Below are 21,156 nucleotides of genomic sequence, written 5' to 3'. Positions count from 1 at the left end.
AACTGACAGTGCACTGTACTGATTGCCTGACAACAAAACTTTTTTTTGTGTTTTAAATAGTTATTACTTTTTTTAAGTAATTCAACTTTCAAGATCATTGACCGCACACTGCTCCGCATAACTGTTTATCTTAAAATTAATTATTAAATCTATTACAATGGGTTTCATTGTAGGCTCTTTAAAACGAATATTAAAGTTAATCGTTTACTTTGCTTTTATTGTAACTTTAGTCCTTATAGTGCCTAATTTGCCGCCTTATACAAAGTTTTCTAGCATACAGTAAGTATAACATAACCTTCGAACCGAAAATATTAGTAGTAGAATATTTTAATAGTCATTGTTTTTAGATCCGTCCCAACAAAAGAAAGAACCGGTGAACTGACTCTTAACACAGCGTTAAATAATGCTGAAAAGTTATATGAGCATAAAATTTTGGGTCCTGAGAATTTCCAAATATGGCAAGGCGAACTTTACACATCTTTAGGTACTGGTGAGATTGTCAAGTGCTCACCAGGTGGACACGTTAGTTTTGTTACCAAAATTGGTAAACCATGTAGTAAGTACTTTTTAAATCTTGATATTAAGGGTCTTGTTTCTGAATGTATGGATAAAGTACCAATTAGCTATGCAACACATAAATTATTTGGAAGATAAAAGTTCCACATGGGAAACTTCGCGTTTCATCAGACATAACTTATGAGGGACTCTTATGTGAAGAATAGTGCTATCTGACAGTTGTGAAACGCAACAATAGTGTTAATTCTACAAATAAGTAATAAATAGCTTGTCTGGAACTTATCTGTCCATTGTGAAACAGACCTTAACACTGTAAGTTATTTTAATTATATTATCCATTTAATTCTAGCTGGATTATCTCAGGAACATATTTGTGGTCGTCCTCTTGGTTTTTCAATTGATGAAAGAAATGGATTAATGTATGTAGCTGATGCATACTATGGCATCTGGAAAGTTGATATTAAGACTGATAAGAAACAAGTATTGGTGTCACCAGATAAACCCATTGAAGGCAAGAGACCAAGGCTGTTCAATTCTTTAGTTGTTGATAAAAAAGGTGGAATATACTTTACAGATTCTAGCAGTGAATTCTTTTTAAATGATGGAGTATTCTCTAGTTTATCAGATCCGTCAGGAAGGTAATACTCACTTTTTATTATTTATAATGACTTCTTAGTAGTCACTGCTATGTACAACTCATCTTTTAAAATTTTGAGATAGTTATTGTGTGTAGTATTTAGGTGTGTTTTGCCCAAACAGCCAGGCATGCATCTCTGAACCCTTACATTGGGCATTTATATGCCAGTTTTGTATAAAAGGACTTTTTGTGAACAGTTTTCATTATAAAGAAATTCTCACATCTGATCTGCAAACAATGGGACTGGCACTGCTATAGTGTCACTGAAAGTGGTTTGCTTATACATATGAATCAAAAAAATGTTTCATATAAAATATATAAAGCCTTAAATCTTAAATATTATAATTTTTATTTGATTGATTTAAGCAAGAGAGATGAATCTTTACTTAACCAAAATTATTGTATTCAACAGATTATTTTATTACAATTCTGAAACAAAGAAAACTAACGTATTAGTGGACAATATTTGGTTTGCTAATGGAGTACTATTATCTCCAGATGAGAGTTTTGTAGTTGTAGCTGAAACATTTAATTACCGTCTCTTAAAGCACTACATAAGTGGACCAAAGAAGGGAAAGACTGAAGTTTTTGTAGATGGACTACCAGGTAGATATATGTGATTTCATTCTCATACCGTATTTTGATACATTATTAATGAGCAAGTACAAATTCCAAGACACATTATACCAATGTTTATCATTATCAATTATACTTACTTAGTGATAGTATTATTTTTAATATTTGACATTAATATGTCATTAGACTTATCAGTACCAATTAGTGTGATATTAACTACTAAGAACTGTATCCATACAACTTCGATTTTAAAGGAAGATGCTGTTGCTATTTGAAAACTTTTTATTTGTTTAACTGTGACATTAGTTCAAAAATAATAATTATTCTAAATTTTACTATGTCCATTAAATAATTTCTTTATCATATAGACTTGCAAAGTCCCAACAAAAATCATGAGAGTAATCTGACATGCTGACCACATGTCCACAATAAATGTGTCTTCTAATGCTAGGTATCCATCTCGGGTTTTTGTTGCACTGTAGATATCTAACATATGGCGGGCTCGTATCACATAGTTAAGCGTGCGTGCTATAGAGTCAATAATGACTGGCACGGGTATAACATATGTTTCACCATTTTCATCTACACCAAACCATTCAACAATTTCCTCCTCTTTATGTTCGTCACCATCTTCCCCAATAACACTCACGTCACTCTTTTCTTTTTTATCTTTTTCTTCTATTACCACATATACAAATACAAGTTTTGAATTCATTAAACTATGTGTATTGTCTAGGCAGAAAATATAATCACCTTCATGCTCCAAATCCATTATTATGGAATTTTGCGACTTCTTATGGTCAGAAATAATTTTATCACCATTTGGACTAAAGACATCCACTGATATATCCAAATCTCCATGTTGACCGTCCAGGACTTGATAAAAAAACTCCATAATTTGTCCAGACTTGCCTTTTTCGAAAATGCATGTCCTCGATCCTGCATCAACTCTCATATTCACATCCGATTCAAATATCTCCTGTGTTTTTATTAAGATAAAATGGCAAATAATTACTACAATTGGTAATCGATACATTTTGTATAAAATTGATGCTTACAAAATGATTGAAACTCTGTCAATTCTTTAAAACCTTTTTTTCCCAATACCCATCTATTAAGAATGTTTACACAAGTGTTCTTAAAAATTAACAATGGTGGACAAATATTATACCAACCTTAAAAATATAACAAATAGCTATGCATTAAACTGAATACCATAGTATTATGTTGAAATAATCAGCATATATTTTTTTTCGTTTAAGGAACTCCTGATAATCTACGGGCACTACCAGATGGATCTGGTGTACAAATTGCAATGTTTGCTGTATCTGATATTGATACACCCATAATAACAAAGAGTCTATCAAGCACTCCACACTTAAGAAAGTTTATATCTCGCATGGCACATCTTATAGAACTGCCTTTTTCGTACCTGAACCAAAAATTTCCACATCCTATTTTGGAAGACATTGTGTACTATGTAAATATTTGTTCTATTTTTTATATTTTATTTACAATTGAAGCAAGACAGCTTTAGAGACATTTGGCCTTTTATCATAACCAACATTATAGTCAATGATTTTTCATGTGTGTTTATTTTGACCTATGTATTTTATAGCATTTTTCAAAATAGTGAATAATTGTTATTGTCTATGTATGTCCACAGATTGGTTCATTTGCAAGCATATCCGGTCTTACTGACATGTCTGGACTGATTATAACTGACTGGAACGGAAATATTGTTGCATCATTCTACAATACTGACAAGAGTGTGGCCCATATCAGTGATGCCATTGTCTATAATGACAAGTTGGTATTGGGATCTCCACACTCTCAAGATTTTATTGGAGCTGTTGATATACCTCTGTTTTTAAAACAAGCATATATGGGCCGGAGACCTGAGGAACGGATGTCTACTAAGCAAGCTAAGCCTTCGGTTAAAGAAACTCCAAAGGCAGCAGGGAAGGCAACTTCACAGAAATCTCAAAACCAAGCACCTACCCAAAGACCTGAATTAAAACAGAAACAACCAGAAACCAAGTCAACTACACAGGCCCCTGAAACCAAACCAACTACGCAAAAACCTGAAACCAAACCAACTACGCAAAAACCTGACACCAAACCAACTCCACAAAAACCTGAAACCAAACCAACTCCACAAAAACCTGAAACCAAACCAACTACGCAAAAACCTGAAACCAAACCAACTACGCAAAAACCTGACACCAAACCAACTACGCAAAAACCTGACACCAAACCAACTACGCAAAAACCTGACACCAAACCAACTACGCAAAAACCTGACACCAAACCAACTACGCAAAAACCTGACACTAAACCAACTACGCAAAAACCTGACACCAAACCAACAGGCAAGCCTGTACCTTCACCAGGTAACGAAAATAAAGGTAATCCATCAAGAGCACAAGTAAAAGTATCAGAAATTAAGGTAACAGAAGCCACACCGTCTGAAAATGTCAAAGATAAACCAAAATTGAGCAAAGAAAATAAAAAGGAAGCCAAGAAGGTTGCCCCTAATCACATTCCTATTGGAGAAGAAATTATGTCCGACACTGTGAAACCGAGTAAAGACAAATTAAAAGTAATAAAGAAGAGTGGACCGGAAGAAATTCCAAATCCTCTTTAAGAAACCTAGTAACCTATAAATTAATGTGTAGTATTTTTTATTAATCTCAAAATTTTAAGTATTCTCATTCCAAGTAAGTTAACATTCCAATGTAGTCTTTTTTGGTGTAAGGTAATTTTATATTTATTTGCTTCAATATGATTAAGCACTGACAATGTGCAATAATTTGTGATCTTTTTGTCATGTAAAGTGGTGGTTGTCTTCGGCGGTTGTATGGTTAATATTTTGAATTAGTTTTTATTTAAGGTGAAAGTACCTCAATTTAACAAAGCATGGTTGTTATATCCACTAAAGATAAATATTTATATATTGTTATAGATATCATAGTTTAGCCGTTTTACAAAAGGAATCACCATTTTTTTTTTAATAAATTATATTTTTTACTGAATTTTACTTGTGCCTTAAAAAAAAAATATTTTGACACATCTAAGCGATCAAGTTGCTGTCAAAAAAAATTTAACAGGTGAAAGGCGTGCTTAAGAATATTTAAAATAGTTTAGAAACGTTTTTTATTTCTTTAACATATCACACAATTATAAGGTTAAAACATACTGGAATGTAAAGAAATTAGTACACTTACATTATTAGAAAAATGTCAAAGTAAAAGTTTCGCTCCAAAGTAAACAATTTCGTTACAATCTGTTTTTGAGAACTCTTAACAACTCGTAATAACATTTTTACATTATTAAAGTATATTTTACTAACTAATTTCTACATTTACATTTAATTAGCATTCCGTTGCTCGTATAGATTCTAACAAAATAATGAAAAAACTGAAATGCATTTATAAAAGAGACCTACTACACCGGTACCATTTCCTAGGTCGAGCGGGCCTCGGGGCGGACAGATTTGGACAGTAACACAAACTCGGCCCACGAAAGTCTCTTCAGTAGATAAGGTCCCAATCTTCATACGACATAGAATTTAGTACACGTGAACAAACAACGATTAAAGGTCAAAGCACACATTTCAACTCTGAAAGGGATCGTCACCGTATCGCCGCTCGCCTCGCCGTCGACCTAACGTATACGTAACCAAAGCGTACGTGTGCGTCCACACTGCGAGCCCAGCGCGGTCGCGACCACGGGCGCGAAGTATCAAACATATGAAACGCGAATTTGCGTCCATATTGTGGTGACTAAGGCGGAACTGCGGCTTTGCGCGACGCGCTGGCTTCGTTGTGGCCGCACTACGGACCTAATCAGCGAGCGACCCGATGCGCGAGTGGCGGGGGTAACAAACTAGCTCGGTCTTGCCGCTCGGCGTATGCGCGTCTGTATTTGTTTGTCGTAAAATGGCGGAAAATACTTAATTGTTTATATTATTCAATCTTTTGCGTAAGTTAGTATCTTCTTTTGTGATTTTAGGTGATATTTTATTTAGCACGTAGTCAAATGTTACACGGGCATTTGAAGAATTTTGTAGGGTATAATCTTAATTCTTCGTATAAGTTAAAAAAATCATCAGTTATACCTCTGTTTTTATTTATTTCTCGCACGCCATCTCTAGTGTTCAACACCTCCCATATCAGGATCGAACTGTCCAGTAAAAATAGCAAATCCTCGTCCATAGTTTGCAACACCTGAAATACGTTGAACCGCTACAAGAACTCGGGAATCACTGTGGCCACTGGCCATCGCACGCCCGCCTTAGGCTCTAATCACCGCGCATTCAGTGTGGACGCCCACTATCAGCAGCTCGTGTACGTCCACTCGGCTACGCCGCGCTCGCGGCTAGCCGACCGCTGTCTGAACGGGTTGGGAGGGGACAGGGGCAAGGGCGGACGCAGACACGTGAGTTCGGGGACGGAGAGCCGTAAGCGCGAGAACTGCAAGGTGACGCATCACGGTTTCTACGATTCCGATTAGTGTGCGCTGCAGTAGGGAGTTTCATACAAACCATACTGAACGGCTCGAGGCCATACGGTGACGATCCCCTTCCGAGTTGATAAGTCTGCTTTGACCTTTACCCGTTTCCGGTTAATCCTAGATAAAGACTTGTTCGGCGGCGAGAGCGTCGGCGAAGGGCTTCACCACTCCGCGCGTCGCGAAGTAGAAGATGAGACCGAAGGCGATCGATATGGGCAGAGCCGGGAGCGCCTTCTTGAATATCGCCAGCAGCAGCAGGGTTAGGCAGAGGCCCTGGAAACGTTTCGTTTATTTAATCTCCGAGGGGTTTCGACGGTGTAGACGACACGTCCGCATCTGACTTACGATGAGAATAGCGACGAAGCAGGCGAGCGTCGTGTTCCAATCGCCGTAGGAGCTGGCCTTGCCCACCAACACGCTGTAGAATATGAAGTCACCCAGACCCAGCTTCACGCCCTCTGCAACGATGTCGGTCATATGTACCGTAAGAAAGAACAACAACGTCCAACGTGTCGCACGCATGAGCGCACATCGACGCCGAGGAAGGACTCACTCTCCTCTTCCGACTCGAACTGCGGCTGCGGCTGCCTCTCGACCCTCGTGGTGTAGCTGACGGGCGTGGTGTCGACTCTGAGTTGTCTCGGGGCTTGTCTCGACCACTGATCAAAGCCGCCCTCGTCAGTCTCGCTACGACGCGCTGGTCCTTCGCGCCGAACTTCAGTGTCTAGAAACAATATTTATTATTCGAATCATTAATATTTAATAGATTAGTTGAATACATATTAAGTATTATGGAGTACCGCTCCAAATATATTACTACTGATAATTTTTAGACACTATTAGATTTTAATAGTCTAAATTAAATTATATACGAAGTATCAAGATATTAGGCAATTTTTGGATGTCAGTCCCAAAACCCAATCGTCAATCTATCTACAAAAAATTCCCTTCAGGACGAAATTAACATACTGTTATGGACTCGCCAAATAATAAATACGAAATAACTAAAATTAGTCTGGTTTGAGTTTATCGACACACTTTTTGTTTATACTAAATACTAATTGCAAACTAAAATATAGTAGTAAAAGTCTTCAGAGTTATACTAATTGAAGGTGTCAATGACGTCTATGACGCATGTCGTGGATTCTTTTAGCATAAGCTTTGATTTAAAAGCGAATTGTTAGATTAATGTTAGTGCAAAGTTACGAGCAACAGACCGTGCGTGAGTGGGCGCAGCTCACCTTCCCCCGCCCCGCGCTCCCCTCCTGTCCCTGATCCGTTTCCTTCGACTCCGGCTGCCACTAGGCAGTACATAACCGTGGCTGCAAACATCAAAACACTATTTTCAATCTTCATACAAATACGACAGTAAATTCATGAAAACGTGATGCATTTAAAAGTTACCTATGCAAATATTCAAACAAAAAAATATTTTTTTATAAATTACAGCAGTAAAAACTACTCACATGAATATATAAGAGCAGGAAATATAGGTTCATTTCGTTCCTGAGCCGTTTCCACTAATATTCTAAGTGGTCCTTTAGGCGTTAAGACCGCTACCAGATCTGGAATCAGTATATGTTGAATAAAATCTCTATAACAAATAAGAATTAATTAATAATGTATGTAGTCAGTTACCCCATATAGAAATAACGGCAAGGACGGCCCAAGTGGTCCACTCGGGTAAATATTTGATGAAGACCAAAGCCATTAAAGCTGCTATAAAAATCAAATACGCCTGCTGCAAACGCAATGGCCCTTTCCAGTGAATTACTATCATTCCCACTACACCAAAGTTCCACATAGCAAATGTTAAGGTGATGTAATCCATTGGTATATGGTATGCTCGGAGCGCTTCTCTAAAATAGATGATTTACATAAGATTTAAGTTAGGTTGATTTTATTAGTTTTTAATTATTGTGTTCGCACTGGCCAGACTTTTACAAGGTTTAAGCTGGTTGCAGACCAAGAACACTGAGTGGCTCATGTGGTTTTAAACTGAAGCTATCCCACCATGCATGATACCTATTTACACATCTTATGCCATTGTTATCAAGTGTCTCCAAGTGCAATGATCGATGAATATGATTGAATGAAGTGTCTTGTAGAAGTAAAACTATTTTTATCTCATAATAAAAATGAACAAACAAACAACTGTCAAACTGAATTACTGGCACAACACCAACTTTAGCTTAAATGTTACTATGCACTTAACTAATCACTAGTCTATTTATGCTAGCTACGCTTTGGCGAATATAAGACTTGGTCTGCAACCAACATAATAAGTAAAAGATGAATCTTATTTATAAGAGAAAATAAAATTATGGCTAGGTAATACTTACTCAATATATAGATAAGAAAAGAGGAAGAGCAACATCAATGATGATACAATGAGCCATCCATGTATTACTTTATAACAACGCTTTTTGTAGAGGACAATAAGGAGAACTGTCATCATTGCTATAACACTTAGAAGAATCATTGAGTTTGCAAGCGCATTCCATACTTTTGTCATAGCATATGGACTTTCTTCGTGAAAAGGTGTGTATGCTCTACAACAAATCACAACTATTGTATTTGTAAATCATTATGAAAAATAATACTGTTTTTTAACATAAATTTATCATATCTTTGTCTTAGTAAGTTCTAAAAAGAATATAATCATTGCAAATAAACTAATACTCACAAATATACATCCTTTACTGAATAAAATTGTATTGATGATATAGTAGCAACAACAACAATCATACACAAAGTAACTGGTACAAAAAGTTTTATAACATGTCGTGCACCATATTTAAGTTCCAACTCTTCAGCAGGTAGCGGAGCAGGAGCAGGTGCTTGTAAACCTGAGCCACCAGCGACACTGGAATTACTTTCTTCAGGCCGTGCCACTGACTGAAATAAATAAAGTTATGATGTTTGTGTTAGTATTGATTTAATTTAAGGTTAGTTTTGTTATTATTTTAGTATTTGTAAGGGTAAAAATCTCCTGCATATAGGATGTTATAGTTGTTTCCTTGCTAAAAACCCACATTTGACTTGCCTATGTCAAATAAGGTAGAATATTTGAAACCATAATAATCTTTTTACTAATTATAATTATTTTTGACTGAAATGTTTTTTCTGAATTTCTTTGTGGGCCCAGTACTTCTTCCACATTTTTACTTCTATCAACTTAGTTTAAATTGTTGTTCTCTGTCGAAAGATACCTGTTATTATAATTTTATACAGGTTTATTGTTTTTTTTTTTGTAGTTTCACTTAAGATATCTATGTTGTCTGTAAATCTGAATAATTTGTTTTGTGTTCAGAGTTTGTTTGATTTAATTTTTTTAAATTCTAGAATGAATTTATTTCTTCTTATTTGTCATTAAGTATTTATACATTCATTTTGTTTTCCAAGCAATGAAATGTTCTGCAAGTTTTAATGGTCTTAAGTGAGCTTAGTCTTAATATATGATCTTCAACTCATCTTTGGTTTGTTAGCAATGGGCATCTTAGCATTCTGTGTTCTGATGGGAAATTAACATTAATTCTATATTGGTTATAGATTCGGAAGTATTGCTTAGAACGAAAACTATAGTTTTTTTTTCTTTGATCAGGTGATATCCATGTCCATTTAGTGTTTTTTTACACATATTGTACTTATAAAATTATAAGCCTAAGCCTTCATCTGCTGTTCACAAGTTGTAGTATTTGCTCATTATTTCGTAATAAGAACTAAGAAATGAAAACTAAACGATTATTGTATGGTTTAATTGATAAAACTTTAATTATAATTATAAAAATAAGAAAGAGTTTCATGTACTGATTAGTCATACAAGACTTGAGTGGGTGTTACTTACTCCATAGTTACGCTGGGCATCAGCTTTAGTTTTTCTTTTCCTAGCGAGTCTCTCAGCAATCTCGCGGTCGGAGCGAGCCTCTGCTATGTGGCCGTCCATGAGTGCTGTATGCTCGGTCACTTCTCGATCACTTTCTATATCACTCATCCATAAAACTTAATACGCACTTCATATTATACAATTCATAGATGCATTTTTATAATAATGCTACTGTACTCAAATATACGTAATTATTTATTCATATTTCAGTTTAATTATACATTTCGGTTGTTGTTATTTCGTTTTCGGTTTTCAAGATTTTTTTACCTAAACTACAAATATCAACCTAAATGACGAACGCAGGATATTGACATAGAGGTGCATACTGCATGATTACTGTAATTTAATCGATTTCAGCTTTAGTCTGTGCCCGGTGGTGCTTTTATTTATGAACTACTAAAGACCTGCCATAACTCATAATGGTACTGAGTTTTTTCTTAAAGCCCGCACGGTATGTGGATTGTGGCCCAGGGTAAGGTACTGCGTTTGATACACATGAGAGAGCAATCTATAACAAGAAGTAAAGTAAAGTTTAGTAAATGCCATCAATAAAACTTGCTGCTCTTGAGTGAAGCTGGAAAAGTTTCGGGAAGAAAAAATTTACCGTTGAACTTTATTTTACTTCTTCTTCTACTTTTGTTTCTTTTTGAAGTAACTTAAAGAAATAAGTCTGTGCCTTGTGATATATTGAAGTAGTGTTGCACTAGGATGCAATTTACTTTAGAACTTGTCCATTATCTATGAGTGTTCAGTTATCATAGTAATATACTCTTAAACTTCTATATAGTATTAAACTCTTTAGTCTATTTCATCAGGTGATGCCAACTTGGGCGTTTTCCCCTTAAATTTAGGGAAGCTAGATTTTGTAAGATAATAAAATAAAAAAACCCTGAAACATATATTTATAGTAAGCCTCGAATCCAACCAACAAGCTAAATCAAATATAAACTCCAAGCGTTGCTCCTATGGGGAATATTCTATAGGAGTTGGCATCATTATTTGATATTTCAGCGATGCTAAATTGAGAATTTTTATCGCAAGATATAGTAGTAAAGAAATATGATCATTAGGTATAATAGTAGGCCATTAAGTAAATAAGTCAATGAGTAAAATGCACCTGCACAACTACTACCGATATTTTATACTATTTGAATGTATTTTAATTCATATATAAAACAATCGACTTTTATTCGATATTTTTATTAAGGGGTATTTGAAGTTGGTTTTAGGGAGAATATTTTGTTGGAGTTGGCATCACTGACTACCTATTCATATTTCATTTGTGACTTGTGTTAACACTGAATTGACAAAATAATTTCATTTCAATCTAAACAAAGAGTCACTGTTGTGAATCTTGGATAGCTTTTATTGTTTTTCAAAACATAATATTTTAGTTATGTCATATCAACTCTATAGAAATACTACTATTGGCAATACATTGCAGGAAAGCCTTGATGAATTAATTCAAGTATGTACCTATAAAATGATTAATTATGTTATTTACTATTTGCTAAAGTAATGTGTGTAAATTACACTGTTTCAGTATGGACAAATAACACCGACATTGGCCGTTAAAGTATTATTACAATTCGACAAATCTATTAATCAAGCGTTATCGAGCAGGGTAAAATCTAGATTAACCTTCAAAGCTGGAAAATTAAATACATATAGGTATGGAGGCTGTATTTTATTTACTGTTTATGTAGCAGTTACTTAAGCTTGACTTATCAATACTGTCATTTGGTTTGGATGTATAACTTTTGTCTCTTTTTAATGAAACCTCTACCTGCAAAAAGAATAAATAAAAAATAAAAATTGTCAAATGTATATAATTTATCTATTATAAAGTACATTACCAATATAAAACAATTGCTTATATAGCAAATATTATTGTTTAAACTATAAATAAATTAATAATTTTAACATATTACAGGTTTTGTGATAATGTTTGGACTTTTATGTTAAATGATGTTGAATTCAGAGAAGTTCATGAAGTGGCTAAAGTGGATAAAGTTAAAATAGTGGCCTGTGATGGCAAAAGTGAGTATGCAGATGTTTTTTAGCAGATTGATAATTCAGTTATCACCCAAATAGTTAGTCCTAAGTTTCTCTATCATTTTGGTTTCAAAACCAAAGGCTCAAATATGCTTCAAATAGAAAATAATTGTTTCTCTGTATTACTTTATTATTTCAGTCTAAAAATAATTTAAACAGACTAAACATGATAAGATTGTATTGCTATGGGTATTGAAATAAGTATATAGAAATTAGGTTTAGTTTTTTATTAATAATGTTAAAGTAATTGACACTTGTAAAGAAGCAAAACCTACAGAGTAAGGGAGCAGTAGTTTACAAATCTAATGATTGAGAAACAAATTTAAATGTCTATTACTGTGAATAACTTAATATTGTTTGTTTCAGATGTGGAGGAACGTAGATAATGTTACTTAGATTTATACTGCCCATATAAAATAAGCTATTTAGCCTTTGTCATTGTAACATGGACTTATTACCTAAATAAATTATTTAAGAATCCAAAAATGGTAATTTTTTGTGTAGTACATAGCCACAAAGAGAGTGAACTTAACATTATTTGAAGTCTTATTTAATAATTGACTCTTTATTGTCTGTAACTTTTAATACATGTCAATAAAAATCATGAAGATTGAATTAAAAGTTATAGAATTGGTTTATTTACTTTCTCAAATAAAGTGTTAAGAATAAAGAATAAAAATAAGTAAATATTTAATTGTTTTTATTAAATAACCCAGCCTTTTTTGTGAATACTTTTGTTGAGTAGAGTTGACTGGGTAGTTCGGGTTGCCTGTGTCAACACAAGTCCCGTATTTATATATTCCATTTAAAAAATATTATTTGTGGAAAATAAAGTTCAAATATATAACAATATTAAAAGTCATACATTAACACAAAGTGATAAGTACATATATAGTTTAGAGCAAAATACGTCGAAAATAGACGTAAAATAAACTGTGAACGTGACTAACTTTGTTCAAAATGACTATATTTTCTATAAATATGTGATTTCGGAAGTGTATTATAGTTGTAGTGACAATAGTGAATTGTGATACTATTGTGTTGTGGATTTTGTCGGTAGTGGAAACCAATACCTACGTGACTAATAGAACAAGTATTAGTCATTAGCACCTATATCAAATTTCAACGTAATTGATACTTAACTAGTTAGCCGTTTGCGTAAACCGTTGCCAAATAATCTCAAGTACAAATTAGTTCTTGTCTTGATGATCTTTTTTTTTTAATTAGATAATATAAAAAATATAAAATATAAAAAATAAATAGGAGAGCCAATGCAAAAAGCAACCAATCAGAAAAAAACTGATATACAGGAAATGAAAGAGGATATAAAAGAAACTATCACCCGTAATATAAATGAAAAATTTAAACAGCAGCAGCAAAAATGAACTTTTGGAAGAAAAATTGAAAGTACAACTAATAAAAATTAACCAGTTAGAGAGAATAATTAGGAGGAAAAATCTCTTTTTTAGAGTGGAAGAAAATGAAAAAACTTACGGCGACTTACAAAACAGAGTTCTTGACTTAATAAACAACATTTTAAAAGTTAAATGTGATTACAATGACATTGAATGGGTTAGGAGGCTTGGTAAAAGAGAAGAAAAAAGAAGACCAATAGTCCTAACGCTTTCTACAGTTAGACTCAAAGTTGATATCCAAAAAATAAGAAAACAAATTGATTCTACCCCATACTATATAAAAGATGACTTCCCTCCAGATGTTCTGAATAAATGAAAACAATTACAAATTGAAGTTAGCAAACAAAGGGAACAGGGGAGATTTGCGATCCTTAAATATGACAAAATAGTATGATTGAACAACCGAAACCAACAAATTTTAAAACCAAGAACGTATAAAAATAAGAACTCCATCAGAATCTCCCGAAACCAACCATAAAAGAAATAAGACTTAACCAGCACGCAAAGAAGTTACAGCAAAAAAAAATATGTCCAGAAATTTGCTCAGCTAAACCAACTACTTCACATTGCTCTCCAAATGCCACCGCAACTCAATCCCATTTGAGACAAATAATATAATACAATTACAATTGCCAGCGCCCCCTACACCTCTTCCACCACGGCCGGTCCCCGTGGGAGAGCCAGACCAGACAACCCTTCACTCCATTCTCTATTTATCTGCACGTACAATACAAGATTACTTCTTTCAAATAAGAGACTTATTGAGTTTAAAGAAGCTATTTCAAAAATAAAGTATGATATCAATGGGCTTTCTGAGATTCGAAGAATAGGATATAATATATTGGAAGACCAAGAGCATATTTTTTGTCACTACGGCCAAACTAAAGGGTTATATGGCGTCGGTTTTCTAATAAGAAAAACCTAAAACCATAGTTGGATAGTTATATAGCAATCATCAGTCAGAATCAATGAAAATGAGTATGTGTCCTAAATTTAGTCTTTGTAGACGCACATATTGCAATTATTCAAGCATATTCTCCTACTAGCGACTCCATTAATATAGGGATGTCGTTTTTTTACGACCAACTTAACACGCTATTGATCAAAGCAACTATATCTTTATTCTGATGGGAGTCTTCAACGCTTGTATCGGTCAGGAGCAAAGAAAATGAAGAACGCATTATAGGTCATTATTGTTATCTCAAAACAGAGAGATGGAGTCAATTGGAGGAGGCCTGTACTCAATAAGAGGTCCTTGAAAAATAATGTATTATATTTTTTTTTATGTGTGTGTATATTTTCTAAATTTTTCAAGGAATAAATGAGGCTTATTTATTATTAATATTAATTATATACTTTTGTTGAGTGGGTTTGATTTGCTATTATTATTATATGCATATATATATTTTTAGGTATTCATTCTCTGCGAGGCTAGCATGGAGACGTATAGTAACTTTCTTTACTTTTCAATTGTTTAATGCTCAGAATTATTATAAGTTAATGACACTAATAAAGCTTGTTGAATATTAAAACGATGGTGAGAGTGACTGTGGATGTAACTGTCCCCTAGCCTCGACAGAGTCTCATATTTTTTACTAACATGCTGCATTGTACCTCACAGATGGTCGCAAGGTGCGGACTGCAGACAGTCCAAAATGGCTCAGCCAGCAGTCAACCGGCAACTTACGAAACAACTTCTAAGCTTGAATAGAACCAATCTAAAAACAATGATAGGGACAATTACGGGCCATTGTCTCCTTAACAAACATCTTTATGTCTTAGGCGCGACGGACAGCCCCTGTGCAGAGGCTGTTTCAGCGCAGAGGAATCAGTCACCCACTTAGTCCTAGAATGCGAGGCTGTGGCTAAACAACGTGCAGAAATCCTCGGAACAGTGAGGTCGCTCCGTGAAGCCTGCGAAGTACCCAGCTTCTGTGCTTTTGGAAGGAGTTAGGCTGGCTTCGTTAGCCAGGACTTTACGCACCTATTGAGAGTCAAAGTGCGGAAACTGAGTCCACAAACATACTTACACACATGTACCTCGCAGACAAAAACACGAAAGATGAATGTAACAAGATCGCCAACTAGAAGTGACAATTTAGAAAAATATGCCTTAATATGCCTTGCTCGTCTTACATATTTCACATCAGACGGCAAACAGATGACAACCGGCTCTAGTAAATTTGAAATTCAGGGACTAGAGATTTATTTCAAATTTCCAAGAATTTAAACTAACAAATGTTTAAATATTCACGAGGGACTCAAATAAATAAGAATTTTGTCAATATTCGTGATTTAATTATTATGTATTAACAATTACATACAATTATTTACAGATTTTTATTTTAAAAGGATACGGATCTTCCGTAATCTTTTTTTGAGTGAGCTTTCGTTTAACATTCATGATGTCATCAAACATTAACATGCATAACGTTTGAATGAAGACTGGAATGCGAACTTATATATGTATATGATATTAACAATTTATGAAAAGTTTCAGCTGACGTACTTATTTATTAATTTCATTTACGAGTTTTGCACCCTCCCACAACCCTACTTGCACAGCAGGCGGTCGGTTCGCATATTAGTCATATAAGATCAATTATCGAAATTGATATCAGCCGCCTTACTACTTATACTAGTAGTTGGGATTCCCGGCGACTGCCTCACATCAAAGTTCCCCAAAAACGTAAAAATCATGGTTGGCCAAACCTAAAAAAAAAAAAAAAAAAAGTTTGTACTCTACCCCCACTAAACAGGCCGTGTGGAGTCGAATGCACTCACTCCTGAAGTGATAGCTCTAAACGTTCCAGAGATAGCTTTCCCAAAACCCTTGCTAATTACTTACTAACCTAACTAACCACCTTATCAGCTACGAATGCATCGTTATCTACTTTCCTACATTCACTAACCCGATCTATGGCTCTAAAAGAAAAATAGAATAAACTATGTCTAACCTAACCTAACCTACGGGTCTAAGCAAACAACAATAAATATACCTTACCTACATTAACACCATTATCTATAATAAAATTAGATGTAAGGGTTACATATTTAAATAAAACATTTTTATTCCAGGTATTATTCTTTTATTTATATGTCCATTATATTTCTATACAAATTTACTAGCACCGTATCATTGTTCTCTGAGTCACACGTAAAATTTCTAAGGAAGTCTTCTAATCTCATCCCCCTGAACTTGTAATATATGTATACCAAACAGTACTCTCCGCACACCGCCGATAGGTAATCCTGAACCGTAAGGCTATTGTATCTCCACATGCAACAATTCCTCCTTAAAAATCCTTCTATTGCTTCAATAGGTTTACGTCCAAACGAATCAAAGTATTCCCCAACTCTTTCAACGTTTATATGAATAGCCACCCAATGAGACCCCGGCTGTGAATCAGGGTCAAGATTGCATATGATAAGTGCTGGCACCTGAGCATACATCGGCAATCGATTTGAAGGATATACGTTGCTCTGGAGGCTGGGATGTATTCTACGAAGACTCATTTGCACTTCTAGTGTGTTCATACATTAATATGCGTTTACTCCCCTACTCTTTCACTCTTTTACTGACTACATTTATTACTATCAATTCATATTTGTACCAATGTATTTAAACACACATAATATGATCTCAACATAAGTAATGAGTCTCTTTGTAAAAAAAATAATGAAGGTAAATAAAAACCATGCCATATTCGATTACATTATATTTTATTATTCTTAATATCATAATAATTACATAAGTGATTGCTTAACTACTATAATCCACACATACATTTCTGTTCTTATCTATTTCTATAATATTTGAAAACTCTGCGTAAACTACACAGTTAATTGTTTCAGTCAATGCGCTCTCGAATCTTACTTCCATTCTTACACTACCATGGCGTACAAGATTCCAATGCACATTAGAGTTAGCCGACAAGTCAGGTGTTAAATCAAAAGCTAGTAAACAGTACCCATTTGAATATTGCTCCCTCGATATTCCATTACCTTCGTTAAGAAAATGTATACCGGTGCCTGAGTACAGGGTGTGGTATGCGCTAGTAAATACATCGTTTGGAAATGATGGTTGTAACGCTTTTGAAGGTATCTGTTGACCATCTATATATAGGCTAAATGAGCAAATACCAAAATTTTCAAAGTTGAAAGGATTTTTACCATAACTACCGTTGAATGCTGTATTATTCACAAAACCTATAATACATCTCTTAGGAACCTGTCCTAAAATATACTTCAAAAGTAATGAAGGTTAATAAAAACCTGATAAGGTTATTCGTTTATATTTTCATATTCGTAAATATATTTTATTGTTCTTAATATTATAATAATTATACGTATATGTGGTGCTAAACTACTAGATACACACATTTCTGTTCTTATCTATTTCAAAAATATTTTAAAAATGCAATGACTATTAAGATTGCAAAGGGTATTTAGAGTGCCCTTTGTATTTATTATCCACATTTTACTGATAGGTATGGATACTTGTTCAAACATGCAGTCGAGTTGAATATCGTTACTAGATAATGATATCCATTACCAGTCTATATAACCCGATACTTGTAGAAAGATTTAGTATTGTGCTCTAAGTTCGACAAAAGTGAAGTAGTTGAAAGTTTGAAATAATAAACAACAATGGAGGTAAGTTATTTATATTTTTTAAATTTGGTTTCAGTAAATTCTTTAATAATTCCTATTTATTTTTTGAAATGCATTTTGATTTGTTTATGTTATATTTCGGTCTTCATACAACCTGAAAGATGTGGAAAAATGTTTCAGACCATATCATTATTATAATTTATCTGATGATGAAGAAGAGGTTTTAAACATAACAGAAAATAAAAATAAGAAGACCAATCGTTTAGATGACTTTTTTCTTCAAGAACCTGACCGGAAGAAGAAAAAAACTAAACTTTCTTCAAGTGTTGGCCGTGCAGGGAAGGAGGGAAGCATATCATATATATCGACTGATAAAGATGATGGAATGGACGCTGACACACTTGTGAAAATGGAATTATATAGTTTAAAAAAGTTGAAAGAAATCCCAGTGGCACAACATTGGAAAAATGCAGATATTCGTGTTAAATATTACATGAAAAACGATTCCAACATTGATGTTCAGATAAAGGATATTGTATACAACATAACAAAGGGGATATCCGAGGAAGATAGTGTAAAACGTTACAGTTTTAAAAATTAGTTTCATTTAGTTTCTTCATGCTTCAGATTTTAATACCATATGTTTATATAATTAAGTAATGTTTCAGTTTTCCACTAGTATAAATACTATGTTACATTGTACAAAGTCAATCATTGTGCTTTTTGTTGAAGACCTTTGCGCATTAAGGTTAAAAGTGTGAGACAAAAAACAGTTGTGAAACGAATACATATATACAATGTCTCAAGAATGTGTTAGTGTTTTTTTTTGATGAAATGGATCATGAATTTGAAAGCTTATCCATTGATACAATTGAACTTTTCAACGTTTGTGATGAAATAGAAAGAAATGATTTAAATCACCCATTCTATGATCAAATAATGATGGTGCTATGTGATGAATTCGATGGGAAACTGTGAGAATATTTAATAATCATATTATATATATATATTTGATTTCTCTATTCACATTTCTAACAGTTAAATATAATAAAATTTGTATTCGATAGGGTTGATCAAATGGGTCGTGGAACCAAAAAGAAAAGCAGCTGTTGATATTAACTCTGCTGACATCAAAATAATAAAATCTGGATCGAACATGCATCTTTCACGGTCTTCACAAGAGCAATCAACATCGAATGAAGGTAATAATTTTAACATGAAATTTTGCTGTATTTGTAATAGAAATGTTTCCAAAAAATATTTCGCTAATCATCTAAGGAGCGATGCACATAAAAATAATGTAAATAAAATACAACATTCAATAAAACCCAATGTTAAGATAATTGAGACTGCGTTCGGTAATAGAATAATAACCTATAGAGTAACTTCAGAAAATCAAAATGATTTACAGTTTGAGACACCAGAGTTATTTCTTGCATCAGTCAAAGATACAATATTTACAATAATAAATAAATCTATAGAAGATCATACAATTTTAAAAATAAATTTCATTTTATATGGTGACTTTGTTCAGGAGACAAAAAACATTAACAACACTTTTGATTTCCAATCAATGAATTTTATTGTTTGTATTGGTGATGATTTAAATATATTTTATACAACTCTCACGAAATCTCTAATAAACTATATAAATTCATTCGAGAGAAAGGATAGTGGGTGGAGTCTGAAAAAAATTTTACATTTGGATATGAACTTAAATCAATTAAACCCTTTAAGAGGTTCTTTATTGAGTTACCACATGATATAAAAATAAAAAAAGCTGTGATCAATGTTAAAAACACTGATGACGCATGTTTTAAGTGGGCACTGTTATCTGCTTTATTTCCAATTCATAAGAATTCGGATAGAGTATCATCATACACCAAATTCAGTCATAAATTAAAGTTCGGTAATATTAAATTTCCAGTTAAATTAAACGATATACACAAAATTGAAAGTCTTAATAATATAAGCATTAATGTTTTTGGGTTAGAATATAATGAACAAAGAAAAAAACATTGTATTGTTGGGCCATTGTATTTTACAAAGAATAAAATGCAGACTCATATAAATTTACTATATTTGACACAGGGTAAAATCGGTCATTATTGTTATATAAAAAATATGTCACGATTAATAAGTAGTCAAGTTTCGAAATCCAAGGAAGCTATATATCTATGTGACTTTTGTTTACAATATTTTTCAACATCTGAACGTTTAAATAACCATCAAATAAATGATTGCAGACATATTTGTACACAAATACCAAGCTTAGATAAAAATAAAAGAAATTGGTGGGGTGATATTGTTTCTGAATGTAAATTAAGTTTTGATAAATTTCAACGTAAATTGATGTTACCTTTTGTTATATATGCGGATTTTGAGGCTTTTTTAAGTCCCTTAGCATCATGTTCAAACGATCCTTCAAAATCACATACAATAAATGTACAAAAACATAATGTGTATAGTTTCGGATACTACATTAAATGCTCATACGATGATAAATTGTCTAAATATGTAACATAAACTGGTGAAAACTGTGCTTTAAAATTTATGGAAACACTGAAAGATAATATGACAACAATTGTTAAAAAAAATTGGTTTCCAAAAAGTTGCTAATAAAATATCACCAATACAGCAAGATATACTCAGCAAATCTAATCATTGTTATATTTGTGATAAAATTTTGTGTGGGAATTCAATGATTTACTACGATTGGTTTACTGGGGAATTTGTTGGGGTCATACATAAAGTTTGTTCAGAAAAATTTAGAGTACCTTACACTATACCAGTCTTCTTGCACAATTTAAGTCATTATGATGCACATTTTATCGTACATGCCTTAAACTTTGATGAAGGTCAGGTAGAAGTTCTCCCACAAAATAAAGAAAAATACATATCATTTTCAAAGGTTCTTAAAATCAATAACAGTAATGTAACTT

The 21,156-nt window shown here is 33.4% G+C and overlaps 4 protein-coding genes across 5 annotated transcripts; 2 read left to right on the top strand and 2 right to left on the bottom strand.

The window, feature by feature from the left end:
* The first annotated feature begins 27 nt into the window (after positions 1–27).
* On the top strand, positions 28–4,764 carry LOC123716637. Its single transcript, XM_045672479.1, has 6 exons — positions 28–279; positions 348–556; positions 866–1,154; positions 1,566–1,759; positions 2,992–3,209; positions 3,396–4,764. The coding sequence occupies exons 1-6, from the start codon at positions 158–160 to the stop codon at positions 4,374–4,376; spliced, it is 2,013 nt and encodes a 670-aa protein (XP_045528435.1). The 5' UTR covers positions 28–157; the 3' UTR covers positions 4,377–4,764.
* LOC123716641 (transmembrane emp24 domain-containing protein 1-like) lies at positions 1,776–2,923 on the bottom strand. Its single transcript, XM_045672483.1, has one exon. It carries the CDS (start codon positions 2,763–2,765, stop codon positions 2,055–2,057), a length of 711 nt encoding a protein of 236 aa, XP_045528439.1. The 5' UTR covers positions 2,766–2,923; the 3' UTR covers positions 1,776–2,054.
* A 104-nt stretch (positions 4,765–4,868) lies between the features above and the next one.
* Positions 4,869–10,464, bottom strand: LOC123716638 (presenilin homolog). 2 transcript variants are annotated; one of them, XM_045672480.1, is made up of 9 exons: positions 10,092–10,464; positions 8,931–9,142; positions 8,587–8,796; positions 7,883–8,103; positions 7,711–7,809; positions 7,462–7,566; positions 6,798–6,968; positions 6,590–6,702; positions 4,869–6,517 (listed from the first exon to the last, which is right to left on the bottom strand). In XM_045672480.1, exons 1-9 carry the CDS (start codon positions 10,236–10,238, stop codon positions 6,362–6,364), a joined length of 1,434 nt encoding a protein of 477 aa, XP_045528436.1. In that variant the 5' UTR covers positions 10,239–10,464; the 3' UTR covers positions 4,869–6,361. The 2 variants fall into 2 exon arrangements, with proteins under 2 accessions (XP_045528436.1, XP_045528437.1); XM_045672481.1 differs by having other exon boundaries at positions 7,486–7,566.
* A 942-nt stretch (positions 10,465–11,406) lies between these two features.
* Positions 11,407–12,874, top strand: LOC123716221 (transcription initiation factor IIA subunit 2). The gene is made up of 4 exons (XM_045671855.1): positions 11,407–11,598; positions 11,674–11,801; positions 12,064–12,170; positions 12,552–12,874. The coding sequence occupies exons 1-4, from the start codon at positions 11,527–11,529 to the stop codon at positions 12,569–12,571; spliced, it is 327 nt and encodes a 108-aa protein (XP_045527811.1). The 5' UTR covers positions 11,407–11,526; the 3' UTR covers positions 12,572–12,874.
* Positions 12,875–21,156: the final 8,282 nt, after the last annotated feature.

This window comes from Pieris brassicae, chromosome 11 (genome assembly GCF_905147105.1).
Source record: "Pieris brassicae chromosome 11, ilPieBrab1.1, whole genome shotgun sequence".
Classification (NCBI taxonomy): Eukaryota; Metazoa; Arthropoda; class Insecta; order Lepidoptera; family Pieridae; genus Pieris; species Pieris brassicae.
This window is presented reverse-complemented; position numbering and strand designations above follow the sequence as displayed.

What these genes read in the sequence shown, in the direction of transcription:
- LOC123716637 (XM_045672479.1), top strand. Translation starts at nt 158, where the DNA reads ATGGGTTTCATTGTAGGCTCTTTAAAACGAATATTAAAGTTAATCGTT. An exon ending in ACAAAGTTTTCTAGCATACA is followed by an intron (nt 280 to 347) that starts GTAAGTATAACA and finishes CATTGTTTTTAG; the next exon opens with ATCCGTCCCAACAAAAGAAA. An exon ending in TTTTGTAGATGGACTACCAG is followed by an intron (nt 1,760 to 2,991) that starts GTAGATATATGT and finishes TTTTCGTTTAAG; the next exon opens with GAACTCCTGATAATCTACGG.
- LOC123716641 (XM_045672483.1), bottom strand. Translation starts at nt 2,765, where the DNA reads ATGTATCGATTACCAATTGTAGTAATTATTTGCCATTTTATCTTAATA.
- LOC123716638 (XM_045672480.1), bottom strand. Translation starts at nt 10,238, where the DNA reads ATGAGTGATATAGAAAGTGATCGAGAAGTGACCGAGCATACAGCACTC. An exon ending in TGCCGTTATTTCTATATGGG is followed by an intron (nt 7,810 to 7,882) that starts GTAACTGACTAC and finishes TACTGATTCCAG; the next exon opens with ATCTGGTAGCGGTCTTAACG. An exon ending in GTTCGAGTCGGAAGAGGAGA is followed by an intron (nt 6,703 to 6,797) that starts GTGAGTCCTTCC and finishes ACATCGTTGCAG; the next exon opens with AGGGCGTGAAGCTGGGTCTG.
- LOC123716221 (XM_045671855.1), top strand. Translation starts at nt 11,527, where the DNA reads ATGTCATATCAACTCTATAGAAATACTACTATTGGCAATACATTGCAG. An exon ending in GCCTTGATGAATTAATTCAA is followed by an intron (nt 11,599 to 11,673) that starts GTATGTACCTAT and finishes ACACTGTTTCAG; the next exon opens with TATGGACAAATAACACCGAC. An exon ending in AGTGGCCTGTGATGGCAAAA is followed by an intron (nt 12,171 to 12,551) that starts GTGAGTATGCAG and finishes TGTTTGTTTCAG; the next exon opens with ATGTGGAGGAACGTAGATAA.